Source organism: Salminus brasiliensis, chromosome 2 (genome assembly GCF_030463535.1).
Source record: "Salminus brasiliensis chromosome 2, fSalBra1.hap2, whole genome shotgun sequence".
In the NCBI taxonomy this organism is placed as follows: domain Eukaryota; kingdom Metazoa; phylum Chordata; class Actinopteri; order Characiformes; family Bryconidae; genus Salminus; species Salminus brasiliensis.
Genome location: NC_132879.1, coordinates 57,113,490 through 57,126,011, shown reverse-complemented (window position 1 = coordinate 57,126,011; position 12,522 = coordinate 57,113,490). Strand labels below are relative to the sequence as shown.

General features: G+C 38.9%; 1 protein-coding gene across 3 annotated transcripts in view; it reads left to right on the top strand.

Moving 5' to 3' along the window:
* Positions 1 to 12,522, top strand: part of tafa5a (TAFA chemokine like family member 5a) — a 147,780-nt gene that overhangs the window by 90,263 nt on the left and 44,995 nt on the right. For all 3 annotated transcript variants that reach the window (XR_011979056.1, XR_011979055.1, XM_072674022.1), the window contains exon 2: positions 1,709 to 1,858. Coding sequence is in view for 1 of the 3 variants with exons in the window: in XM_072674022.1 (XP_072530123.1) it covers positions 1,709 to 1,858 (150 nt within the window). In the remaining 2 variants the exon portion in view is untranslated. The remainder of the gene's footprint in view (positions 1 to 1,708; positions 1,859 to 12,522) is intronic.

The following is a 12,522-nucleotide window of genomic DNA, read 5'->3' as shown; positions in this document are numbered from 1 at the left end:
CAACCACACCAATTAAATTGTCCTTCTTTAAAGGCCCAGGTTCTACACCACTAATACCTAAAATGCTTACTTGAATGCAAATAAAATGTACATCTACACGTTCCACTGGCCTCTTTCGCTGGCTTCGATCTGAAGAAACTGGTTATAGTTATAGTTTTAGTGCCTCATTCTTGTGTTTTATATTAGTTCCTCACTGCTGCCATGGCATCTTCTATGGCATCACTCAAAAAATCATTTGTAGCACCATTACTTTTACCAGTGTACAACTCTATGATAGTTTGCCTGCTAGTTTTGCAGAGAGTGTCTTTTATTAGAAACACTACACTACAGGTAGACCCAGTATGAGGTACAACATCACAGAATGTGTAGCACAAAAAGCATCATAACAGAAATGTACATGTAGGATAGATCTGAATTTAATGCAGCTATAGGGTGGTAAAACTACTGCATTGAAAAATCTAAGACCAGGACAAGAATTCCCATAAATATTGCAGTAAAAACTGTCAAACTATGTTAGTAAAAAACTGTAAAGTGTTAAATACTGTAAATACATGTATCAGCCAAAACACTTTTTTCTGTCCTGGCATTGAAGTGATGGATGGAACTTCCCCTGGGTGTCCGAACGGCAGAGTCGCTCGCAGTCTTGAAATGCAGATTGAAGACCTTCCTCTTCTGAGAGTATATAGAGTGTAGAGTATGTGGAGTATTGTGTTGAATGACTTCTGTTTTAGTAGTATTTAAGATTAGAGGGGATTTTGGAACTAGCTGAGGGTTTTTTTCTGAGTAACAATGAAGCACTTTTGTAAGTTGCTCTGGGGAAGAGCGTCTGCTAAATGCTTTTAATGTATATTTTACATTTATTTTCTGGAACAAATACATTAATACGTTATCATGTTAATTCCTTTGCGTTTATAACTGAAATATTCTGTAATCTTTAAATAACATTTTTGCATTTATTTATTTTTTGTGGTTTAATCATTTCTCGCATGTTAATGTTTCTCCACACGTATAGTGAACTGTCAGCTGTGCTGCTTCAGTAATATACAGTGGGTCTCGGTGCGTAACATTCTCAAGTATTCTGACTCCATTGCCTTTGGCTCCAGACACCATCTATTTGCATACTGGGTGTATCTGGGTGTGTCTATCACCCCTTCACTCACCACCAGTGTGTAGTCATCCCCCACAGGCTACACTCTTAGATATACACTTGTGCTTTTATTTATGCATAGTAGTTGTCTGCCTGGCCTAGAGCAAGTTACCATATCCTGTACTGCTGAGTGTGACCCCATACTGGTTGTGTACTGCGGTGGTCACTCTTGCGTTACCATTGAATTATACTGTCAGTTTTGTTGGCAGGCATTAATGGTTGTCAGTTAAGGAAGGACAGAAAGAAAAAGACTAGCAAATTAGGTCGCTAGCTCAACGGGTCACTAAGAATCTTTAGGTTGGTGAGATTATTTTTTTAAATCTAATTTTTCACTGTACCGGACTGTAAACAAGTCAAAAGTGCGTTTTACGTGAGATTCTGGCAACCACAGCTGCCCATATTTTACTGTAAGTGTTTTTATTACTGTGTAGGAGCCCCAACCCCCTTGGTTTCATGGTCCATGTCCAATCTGGCAGAGTTTGGGGGAACATTGTGTAACTTGTTGTGAGGACTTTGTGTAACGTCCTTTTTGACTTTTGACTCTGTTTGTGTTTGCTGTAGGTCAGTTGGCAGCAGGGACCTGTGAAATCGTCACGTTGGACAGAGACAGCAGCCAGCCACGGAGGACCATCGCCCGGCAGACTGCCCGCTGTGCCTGTAAGAAAGGCCAAATCGCCGGAACAACGAGAGCCAGGCCGGCTTGTGTGGACGGTAAGAGGAGGCTTTTGTGAAAATGCAATGTGTCAAAAGCAGACCATCCGTGATGCCTTTCTGGAATGTAGAAAATAAAAAAATTAAAAACATGTACAGAATAATTTGCATATAAAATAGTGTTAGAATAGCAGTGACAAAAAATTTAAAGTATAATAGCACATTTTTTTCCATCACTGTCAGGTGAAGTGAAAAATATTGATTATCATTTATCTTTGATTAGCTCCTGTCGAGGGGTGGATCTACATATTTTAGGCAGCAAGTGAACCCTAGTCAGTTCTTGAAGGTGATGTTGGTGTTAAAAGCATGAAAAATGGACAAGTGTAAGAATCTGAGACACTTTGACAAGAAGAACCAAACTGTGAGGTTCTAGACGAAATCTGTTCTAAAGTCAGATCTAAATCTGTTGGTTTTCTGGCAAGGACCAGACTTTGAGCACAGTCCACACATTTGAGGCCTGGACTTTGGGAAGGTTCTATTTAACCTGCTTCCTCCATTCCCTAATGACTGGGGTCATTGTCATGTTGCAACACCCATTTGGGTCCACATTTCAGTTCGTCTAGTTGATGTTTACACTGTTTATTCTGTGAACTTCCTTTACTATATAGTTATATTAGTCTCAGTGCAGAAATTTCTTTTTCTTTAAAAAATATTTTTTGCAGAAACTGATGGTTACACTAACTTGTGTACTAAAAGCCAACCATATGTGATATATAGAAAACCCCCAAAACAAACTCACTGTATAATTTATTTAAATATAATACATAATATTGATATCATATTTAATTAATATATTTATTTTCATTTATATCATATATTTATTTTTTATAAACGATTATGTTACATTAACTTGAAATTAACTTCTTGAGAAAATGCCAAATATGTAAAATGTGATATATAGAAAAAACAACCAAAATGTGTATAAAATTATAAATTTAAAATTGCAAAATTAAAGAAAATCGTTGTTTTTGCATAAAGAATTTATTTAAGTTAGATTAACTTGAATTGAGCTTTTTTGTAAAAATGCAATGTAAAAACTGTAATGTAAAAAAAATATTTTTATATTTGATTATTTTTTGGCATAAACGATTGTTACATTTGCGTCACTTTCTTCTGAAATACATGGGTTTGTTTGGACAGCAGCACTAGTACTGGTACTCAGCTCAGAGGAACTCAAAGCTAGAATGTGTCCCTTTTCGATTATCTCTGATTATTATTAAACTTATTTCTATTAAACAAATAATTGTCAAATCTCCACCTCCCCTCCTTTTGCAAAGTATTGAGTGACGAATGTGCTACTGGACTGTCGAAATACGAGGCTGTGTATGGGCTGAAGCTATGCTGCTAGTGTAGGCCGTGTGAGGAACGGCACGCCTGTGTCCTGCTGGGACTCTAAACGAGTGGGCGAGTCCAGCGAGCGTGGAAAAGAAACAGCGTGCTATTAGGACCACAAACCCCCTTTATTCCTCTCTCGTGCTCACTGGCATAGCTGAGCTTTAGTATTGGTGTCACAGCACGTCTGGGCACTGGCACGCTCGTACGCTCCCTCCCGCGGCAGCCATCGCCGCTATGGCCCAGAAATAAGCCTGCGGAAGCGGGACGCAGCCCACTGGAGGGGAAGGAAAGGAAAAGAAAGCGAGGGAGAGCGAAAGAGAGAGGGAAAGAAAAGAAACAAATGAGATTTCAATCAGTTTAATCTGCCGGAGTCCTCAAGGTCCTGGCACAGTTGTGTTATCACCACGCTCGGCATGACACACTCCTTGTCCTTCATTCGGCGCTCTCCATTCCGGGAGGTCAATTCTTAAGTAGGATAATCCACAGGGCCAAAAGCTTTGGTGCTGTAATACTTGTGCTGTATATATATATATATATATATATATATATATATATATGTGTGTGTGTGTGTGTGTGTGTGTGTGTGTGTGTTAAAGATTACATGGTTCAGGAAGGATTGGTCTATATATGAAAAGGTCAAGAGCATCCACAGCAAAGCAGAAGGTGTGTAGGTTGGGTGGGCGGAGTGTTGGGGGGGGGGCACTTTTGTATTCCTTGCAGGTATCTAAGAGATCAGCTTGATTTAAGGGCCGAATCTCGGCATCTTGGATGCCCATTTAAAAACATGAGGAGATAAAGCTTACACAGCTGCCTCCTTGTATTCGTCCCACTGTATTCCAGCGTCAGCAAATCCACGGGAAAAAGAAATAAATAAATAAATACATAAAAATAAAAGAATATACGTAAGAAAGGAGAAGTAGTGGCGTCCCTCCACATTTCCAATTACATTCCAGGCCATTCCGGTGGACTCAATGGCTTAATCCACTGGAGGGACATAGCAGGCATTGTTGGCTCTCGTGTTGCATAAATACGGCCCCCCCCCACCACCACCACCACCCCTTATCAGTAATTTCATGCTCCCTGGTCCTTCTTCATCTGTAACAATGTGTCAGACTGCTGATATTGATTTCTATTAAGAGGCGAGAGAACACAGAGTGGAGGGCTGCTTTTCCCCCTGTCATCTTAAGCGAGGGAGCTACTAGACTGATTAGGAGGGCCTGGGCAGGATGAAATGATATCTCAGCAGGAGGCACTCATACACACTTGTATACACACACATACACACATACACACACAGCACAGTGTGTTTGTTGATGCAATGGTTACCATTGACACTGATCAAAGCCCAGGTAATAGGGGCGATTGTGGAAGGTGTGCAGGACTCTTAGAATGAGGAGGAATGAAACCCAGGGCTTCTCTACAGTATTAAGGGGCATTCTGGAGCTTTGTTGTTTGTATAGAAGAAAGAAAAGAAAGAAAATACATCTCAAAAACAATTGCTGTGAGTTTGAGCAATGCTAAACTATGACATCACAATAAATTGAGGGCTTTTCATGGTTTATGTATTGTGATATTTTTTATTGTATTTTTATTTTTTGGTTGTGATCCAGTTGAAACTGACAAAATACTGTGATTGGTTAATTCCCAAATTTCAGTTTCTTCCTGTCTTTGGTGGTTAATTGGAAGCATATGAGCATATGGTCTTCAGTTCTACCAGTGAAGTCCTAATCAATGGATGAGCTTGTTTTGCTGTATCTCCCTAAATATCACTGAGAAACAAATATAATATAAAAATAAATCAATATAAATAAAAAAAGAAAAGCTTATTCATCCAAATCCAGAAAAAAATCAAGTTAAATATTACATTTGTGCACCCTTTTCTTAATTTGATCTTTTTTGTTTGTTTATTTGTTTTGTACCAGTGTTTTCTCACTACAGTACCCAGCATGCATTTCATACAAGTATTGGGAGCCCCCACAATCATAAAAATGTGGCCAAAAATGAATAAATAAAATAAAATAACATTCAAACAGCCCACCCTTAAATATGCTATTGATATGCTATGATATGACTGATCAATGTGAACATTATTATATATATATATATATATATATATATATATATATATATATATATATATATATATATATATACTGAGATCCAGCAGTAGAGCAGAGATGTGCATCTCTCACCCTCTCTATAGATTTTACATTTGCTTGACCATTATTATCGCTGTCAGTGTCATTTGGTCCACTGGCATTACGTCCCCACGCTTGGCCCTGTGAGCCTTCTCCATGCCCGTAATTGATTAAAGAAAAAATAAAAAGGCAGGAATTCGAGCATTGTTCCAGCCTTCCACATGGGCCATTTGCCATTTTTCATGCCACAGACTTTTTTTTATGCATCATCAGACTACTTAGAAAATCTACATCTGTCTAATCTATATATCTATATGTACAGAACAACATACAGTGCTGAGCATTTGTGAGGCATTTGTTGACGGGATTCTTTTAAAATGATGTATGGAGTGTGGATGTCTAATGGGAGGATATCTGAGAGGAGCAACATGAATCAGAATCTTTTATTCACCAATGAAAAGGAATTTCTGCTGGTGCTGATGTCAACATATATTACACATACAACGCAGTGCACACCTTTACCAGAAACATAAAGGGAGTGAGAAAAGGGTGAATTCCCACGCTTTCCTCCGCTCGGGTGTACATATCAACGAGGCGGGACATTTGACAGGCAGGAGTTAATAGCAAACTATAGTATTTATGAAAGTAGCAGCTGTGACTGTAACATTACAGGTAATACAACTCCAATTTGCATATACTTTAATATTTAACATTAAGCAGTGCCGGGCTGCGCGGGAAGAATCAGATGAATTTAATAAAGCAGATGGGTTTATTAACTGCACTCAGATTCAATCATGATGTTACAGCTATGTTAATGATGTGATGAGGATGTCGGAAATCTATGTTACGTAAATAAACGGGATTATCTGATTATCTACTTCAATACTAACTAGTAATTAAATAAGAGCAGGTGTGTGTGTGTATATATATATATATATATATATATATATATATAGAGAGAGAGAGAGAGAGAGTGAGTGAGTGAGAGAGAGCGAGAGAGAGATGGCTGATTATATATACAATCAGCCATAACATTAATACCATCTGCATAATATTGAGTAGGTCCCTCTTGTGCCGCCACCACAGATCTGACCATTCGAGGTATGGATTCCACAAGACCTCTGAAGGCGTCCTGCACCAAGACTAACTAACGTTAGCAGCAGATCCTTTAATAAGTCCTGAAAGGTGTGAGGTAGGAAGAGACTGTTTGAGCATTAGCAAGCCTTGGACACCCAGGACCCGGTCACTGGTTCACAGGTTGTCCTTCTTGCAGCACTTTTGGTAGGTACTGACCACTGCATACTGGGAACACCCCACAAGACCTGCTCCTGATGTTTTGGATATGTTCTGATGACCCAGTTCTCCACTATCTGTGGTGCTAATGATATGGCTGATCAATGTGAACATTATATATATATATATACAGAGATCCAGCAGTAGAGCAGAGATGTGCATCTCTCACCCTCTCTATAGCTTTTACATTTGCTTGACCATTATTATCGCTGTCAGTGTCATTTGGTCCACTGGCATTACGTCCCCACGCTTGGCCCTGTGAGCCTTCTCCATGCCCGTAATTGATTAAAGAAAAAATAAAAAGGCAGAAATTCGTGCATTGTTCCAGCCTTCCACACGGGCCATTTGCCATTTTTCATGCTACAGATATGACAGCGGCACAATAGCATTATCAGATAGATCTGCACAGTACCAGGATCTCAGCTACACAGTCAGCGTCATCATTAATCATACCCAATAAGCCCATGTTCCATAAAGAATCTGTAGAAAGCGCTTTCGTCCAGAAGAGGTGCTGGGTTGAACTGCTGGAAATCCCACCTACTCTCCTAAAAGTGATGCCATAAAAGAAACACCTCTGGTTCTATAAAGTAATGGTTTATAAACCAGTCCTATAAACCACACCTCTAACTTTTACAGTGGGACAATTATACAATGATTATTATTTTTATTTATTTATTTATTTATTATATTATAATTTTTTTAATTTAATGTAATTGTAATGTAATGTATTTCATGTTTGAAATTAATTGAAATTAAAAATAACATTGAACTGGCAAAATGACACAAGTTAGAAAACATAATTAATATAATATTTAGGTTAATGTGAAATAAATACAATGTTTAATATACTAATTCATAATACATAAATATATAACTAATATTCATAAATTATTTTAGTTGTAGGATGTAGCATTAGATTATTTTATTTAAATATTATGTTTAATCTTCACCTTAGGCAGAACTAACTAACTAGTGACTAGTAACTAGAGGTGCTGTGCTGAACTGTTGCATGGAGCTAGAAAAAAATAAATATATATTATTTTAGTTGTAGCATGTAGCATTAGATTATTTTATTTAAATTTCAATTTAACAGTGTCTAGTCTCAGGGCTTCTTTAATACTCTCTGTCCAGTGATTGCATTAAAAAGTTGCATAGTAACTAAACACGTCTCCATGTTAATCCCACCTACTCTCTTAAAAGGGATGCCAACTTTTTACAGTGGGGCAAATATTATATATATATATAAATACATTATTTTAGTTGTAACATTTTATTATTAAATATTAATAATACATAATAATAAAACATAATATTTATTAAATATTAGTCTGGATTTAACAGTGTCTAGTGTCAGGGCATTAAAGAGCTGCATTTAAGAGCTCTGTAACTAGAGGTGCTGTGCTGAACTGTTGCATGGAGCTAGGAACTGCTGGAAATCCCACCTACTCTCTTAAAAGTTGTGCCATAGAGGAACCACCTCTGGTTCTATAAAGTTATGGTTCATAATCCAGTTCTCTGAGCCTTCCAGACAACCAAGAACACTTATAACTTTTTACAGTGGGACTGAAAATGCTGGATTGGTCTCAAGGACAGAAGCTTTCTATTGATAGATGTTAAGAGACCAGTGTGTTCGTATGAAAAGCCTTTTTATAGTTATATAAAAATAGTTATATAATGAAAAGAATGTTTTTTTAGAAGGATTTCTTTTACAAGACTCACGAAGGAGCCGGACCAGCTCGTGATGTCGTCCTAAGTGCAGTATTTGTTTATACTTCTTTTGGTGGTCTGTTTAATTTACATATTGTTAAAATGAAATGGTGATGATCTGCTTTGCTGCACTACTGTCTGTGTGGTTTGCGATTAGCTCAATGAAGAGGTCAGTGATCACTCGGCCTGTTTTAGGTGCCAACTCATCACCTAGTCTGGTGATGTGCTGCTCGTCTCAGAAAACGGACTAAAAGTACATGAGGAAAAAGATATTCTCTCGAAGCGAAATCTTAAACAGACTTTGTTCAGAGGTCAGAGGTTAATTCTCTGCATCAGGGGGTCTCAGGCTTTCTGCAGCCTTGGGCCCCTTCCTGTGTACAAAATCCACAAACCCACACAGATTTAGTTTATGAATACAATCCACCTGTTTAAATATTACATTTGTTTCAGACAAAACATGTTTATTTGATAGTCTGCACTTGAAGGCAAGTCAAGGCAAAGTTGTCTTTATAGCATATTTTGTACTGCTGTCATGGTGGGTTAGGCCAGACACAGAGGGATGAACGAGAGATGGACTCAATCCAGGTAGTTTATTAACCAAACCAAGGCAAACAAAAGGGGGCAAGTGAGACATAAAAGGACATAAATGTGAATACAGTGATCAACATAACCAGAACATGGCAAACAAGAAGGTAAAAAAAACCCACCCTGAGGCCGGGGGTTTAGCTGGGGAACCAGCTACTAGACAAGAGTGGCTAGGCCGACCCAACCTGGAACTGCTGCGTGGCAGAGGGTCGCCTAGCTGGAACGTGGGTAGTAGAGCAGGAATCGAGAGTCGTGGGAATCTTTCCGTGCAACGCAAGCGAACCTCGCTGGATACTCGAACCGCCGGGTCGAGCAGAAGCTGCCTAATCACTACATGGAAACAGATAGGAACCTCTCGGGCAACCTTGAGGTTCCTTAACCATAAACCGTATCATTCTCGGCATAGAGTCTAGCGTCGAAGCCCTTAAGTACCCCCAGCCCCAGGTGAAACACATGAACTAAACAAGATATGATAAACCTGAACCAAAACACATGAACATATATGAACGCAAATGAACCGAGTCTTAGAATCATACATGAACGGAAACACAAAATAAAAGTCTGTGAGCCTGTGGGCGGCGCCTTGACAACTGCAGTCATTTAAACTGCTTTATAAATAAGAAATGACAAAGATAATTCACTTTAAACATCTCAGAACATGTAGGAGAACATAGACATAATTAAAACAGTATATTTAAAAGAAAGATAAACATGACAATATAAGCATTAGTACATTCTAGACGTGTGGCACCTCGGAAAAGCTTTTGCAAGAATAGTTACAATTAAATAAAAACAGTATTTGAATGAAGATCATCAAATCAAATTAAAATCGAATTTATTTGAATAGCTTTTTACGACTGTTGTCACAGTCAGTAATTAGTAAAAAGACAAAAAATCAACAACAACATTAAAAGACGTGAAAAGGTGCCAGTGGCAAGGAAAAACTCCTTGGGATATCCATAATTTCATGTTTTAAATTTCCAATTAAAAATAACCTGGATTTGGCAAAAGGACATTAGTTATAAAATTAATAAAAAAAAAAAAAACATAATTAATATAACATTTTTAGATTAATTTGAAATAAATATAATGTTTAATATATTATTACATAATACATAAATATATAACTAATATTAATGAATAATTTTAGTTGTAGCATGTAGCATTGGATTATTATTATGTTTTGTTTATTATTATTATTTAATTTTTAATTTAATATTAAATTTAAAAGTGTCTAGTGTCAGGGCTCCTTTAATACTCTCTCCATGTTTAACCTTCACCTTATGCAGAACTAACTAACTAGTCCCTCAAGACCTGAGGGTTCTGCAGATAAATATGCAGGTCCTGTACCATTAAGACATTTTAAAGTACCTTAAAGTCTTAAAGAAATAGCTCATGTCATAGTTTCTATTATCTACCAATAAAGAATTGACACAGATCACAGATTGAGAATCTAAACTCCTTGGATCTGTACTATATAAACAGATATTGTCCTGCAAGTTGACATTTATCCAAGGCTTAACTGCTGGCCCCATCCCTACGGTCCCAAACCCTGGGTGCTGTGTAAACACGCCACCCTGTCCAAACTCCCTGCCGTCCCTGTTTGCTTCTCACGGTAAATCATTCTAAATCCACCACTGCACCAGTGCATCTGCCTTTGAGGTGGGCTCTTGTTGACTGTGGTTGGCTGTGAATGTGGCCCTACTGAGTGGCCCCGGACAGGACAGTGGAGCACGACGAGGGCTGGTCGTGGCTGGGGGTAAAAGAGCATTGGGAGCGGTCAGAAAGAATATAAAGCAATGCCCCGCGGGTGCAGAGCAGGCACCAGTCCAGAGCAACAGCTTCTCATTTAGTGCGGATGGCAGCTTTTCTGTGCGCGATAGCACAGCGGCCTGGTCACCTGAGAATGCGCCAGCGTTTATGCAACCGAGACGAAAATAGAGGAGACAGAAACAGCACTTCCCGCGAGGGCTGCGTAAGGGAACAAGATACTCGGGAATTACTTGTCGATTGCTAAATCAATCCGTGATACTGTGTCAACAATGAGACGAGGGGGAAGAAGACGACGGAAAAAAAAAGAAAACAAAACTGGAGCTTGAAATAAAATTATTTTCCCCGAACAAACGCGCTACGAAAGTGCTGCCAATTCTCTGATGACATTCTAGGCCCGGCAGGAGCCGGCGACGCTGGAACGGTGTCAGGAAATGGAGAGGGACTGTCAAGCCCAGCTAATCGCATGCAGCCACAGTAAGCCTTCGAACTTCGCCAGTGTTTGCATAGGCTGAGCATGTGTCTCAGAACCTAATGCTGTGTTATTTCTTCTGGGACTGCTTATCAAAGTAGCATTTTTGGTAGCATTTTTTCTTTTTTTGTGCTGAAACTATGCAGAAGTGCTTTTGTATGGCAAGCGAGAAATGTAATATTAAAAAAAAAAGGGCGCAGTCCCCCGCAGGGCTGCGAGCAGACATGTCACATGGAAATTAGCATAGAAATAAAAAGCCGAGCCTAGCAGAGTTCATTTCAAGACACAGCTTTGCCATCTATTAACATTCACTTTCTCTTTCTTTTCAATAGTCTTTCTTTTTTATTAGCGCGAGTGCGTGCAATTCCAACAATGAAGACTTTGTTGAGTGTAGGGTCCAAATGTTAAGTAATTGCTCTTTTTTTAAGAAAAGGAGAGAAAAGAGCACACGCCAGAGCAAAGGAGAGGAAAAAAGTGAGAGTTTATTGTAGGCAGAGTAAAAAAAAAAAAAAAAAAAAATCATTGTAAAGATGAAGATTTAGCGCCTGACGTCAAGCCTATACCGCCGCTCGCCACACATTCTCCCTCATTACACCTCGAGAATGGCTCAGCAGTTAGGGCATGCCAATTATCATAATTCCATAACTGAATAATACATGATGGTGGCTTCTTAAAAGCACTTCTTTGGCGCACAAAAGCCCTTCTGAAAGTGAAGTTCTCTTCGTCTCGAGCCGGGAAAACTTACTCACGCTCGTGTTTGTAAGACAATTAGTGGCCTGTCGTGACGGAGGACGGCAGCGCAGATGCATGGAGGCACTGCCTAATGGTTCCCCCCTTCCTAATAAATGGCACTACCTCCGCAGCAGGTATGCACCAAAGCCGTGTCCTCGCATCCCAGCAAACCAGGCCATCTCCTTGATGAAGCACTCGCAGGTGTGGGGAGTGTTCCACGCTGTTGATTACGTCAATTATTATTGATGTCCCATTAGTACCATTCTCGTTCTGTTTTACTTGTAATTAATCATCAATTGAATTAATCACGTCACGGACAAGTTGCAACCATTGCTGTTTTTTTCCCCTCTCTCTCCTTTGTGTTGAAGTTGCATAATTAGCACTGTCATTATTTAAGGTCTCCTTATCCTACATTTCCCCTCTATTTTATCGCCTTCCCTGAAGCCCTTTTATAACGTTTGTGTGAGTTTAGATTCCACAGGCGTAATTCATTCCCACAAACCTATTTTATGACCTCTCTTTATCCCCTGAGAATTCAGCATTTTTATTGTTAATATGCCTATAAGGGTGATAGATGTAAATGACCTCTGCCGTCTGATTGGCTGCCCTGTTTTCTACTTTGTTGAAAAAGC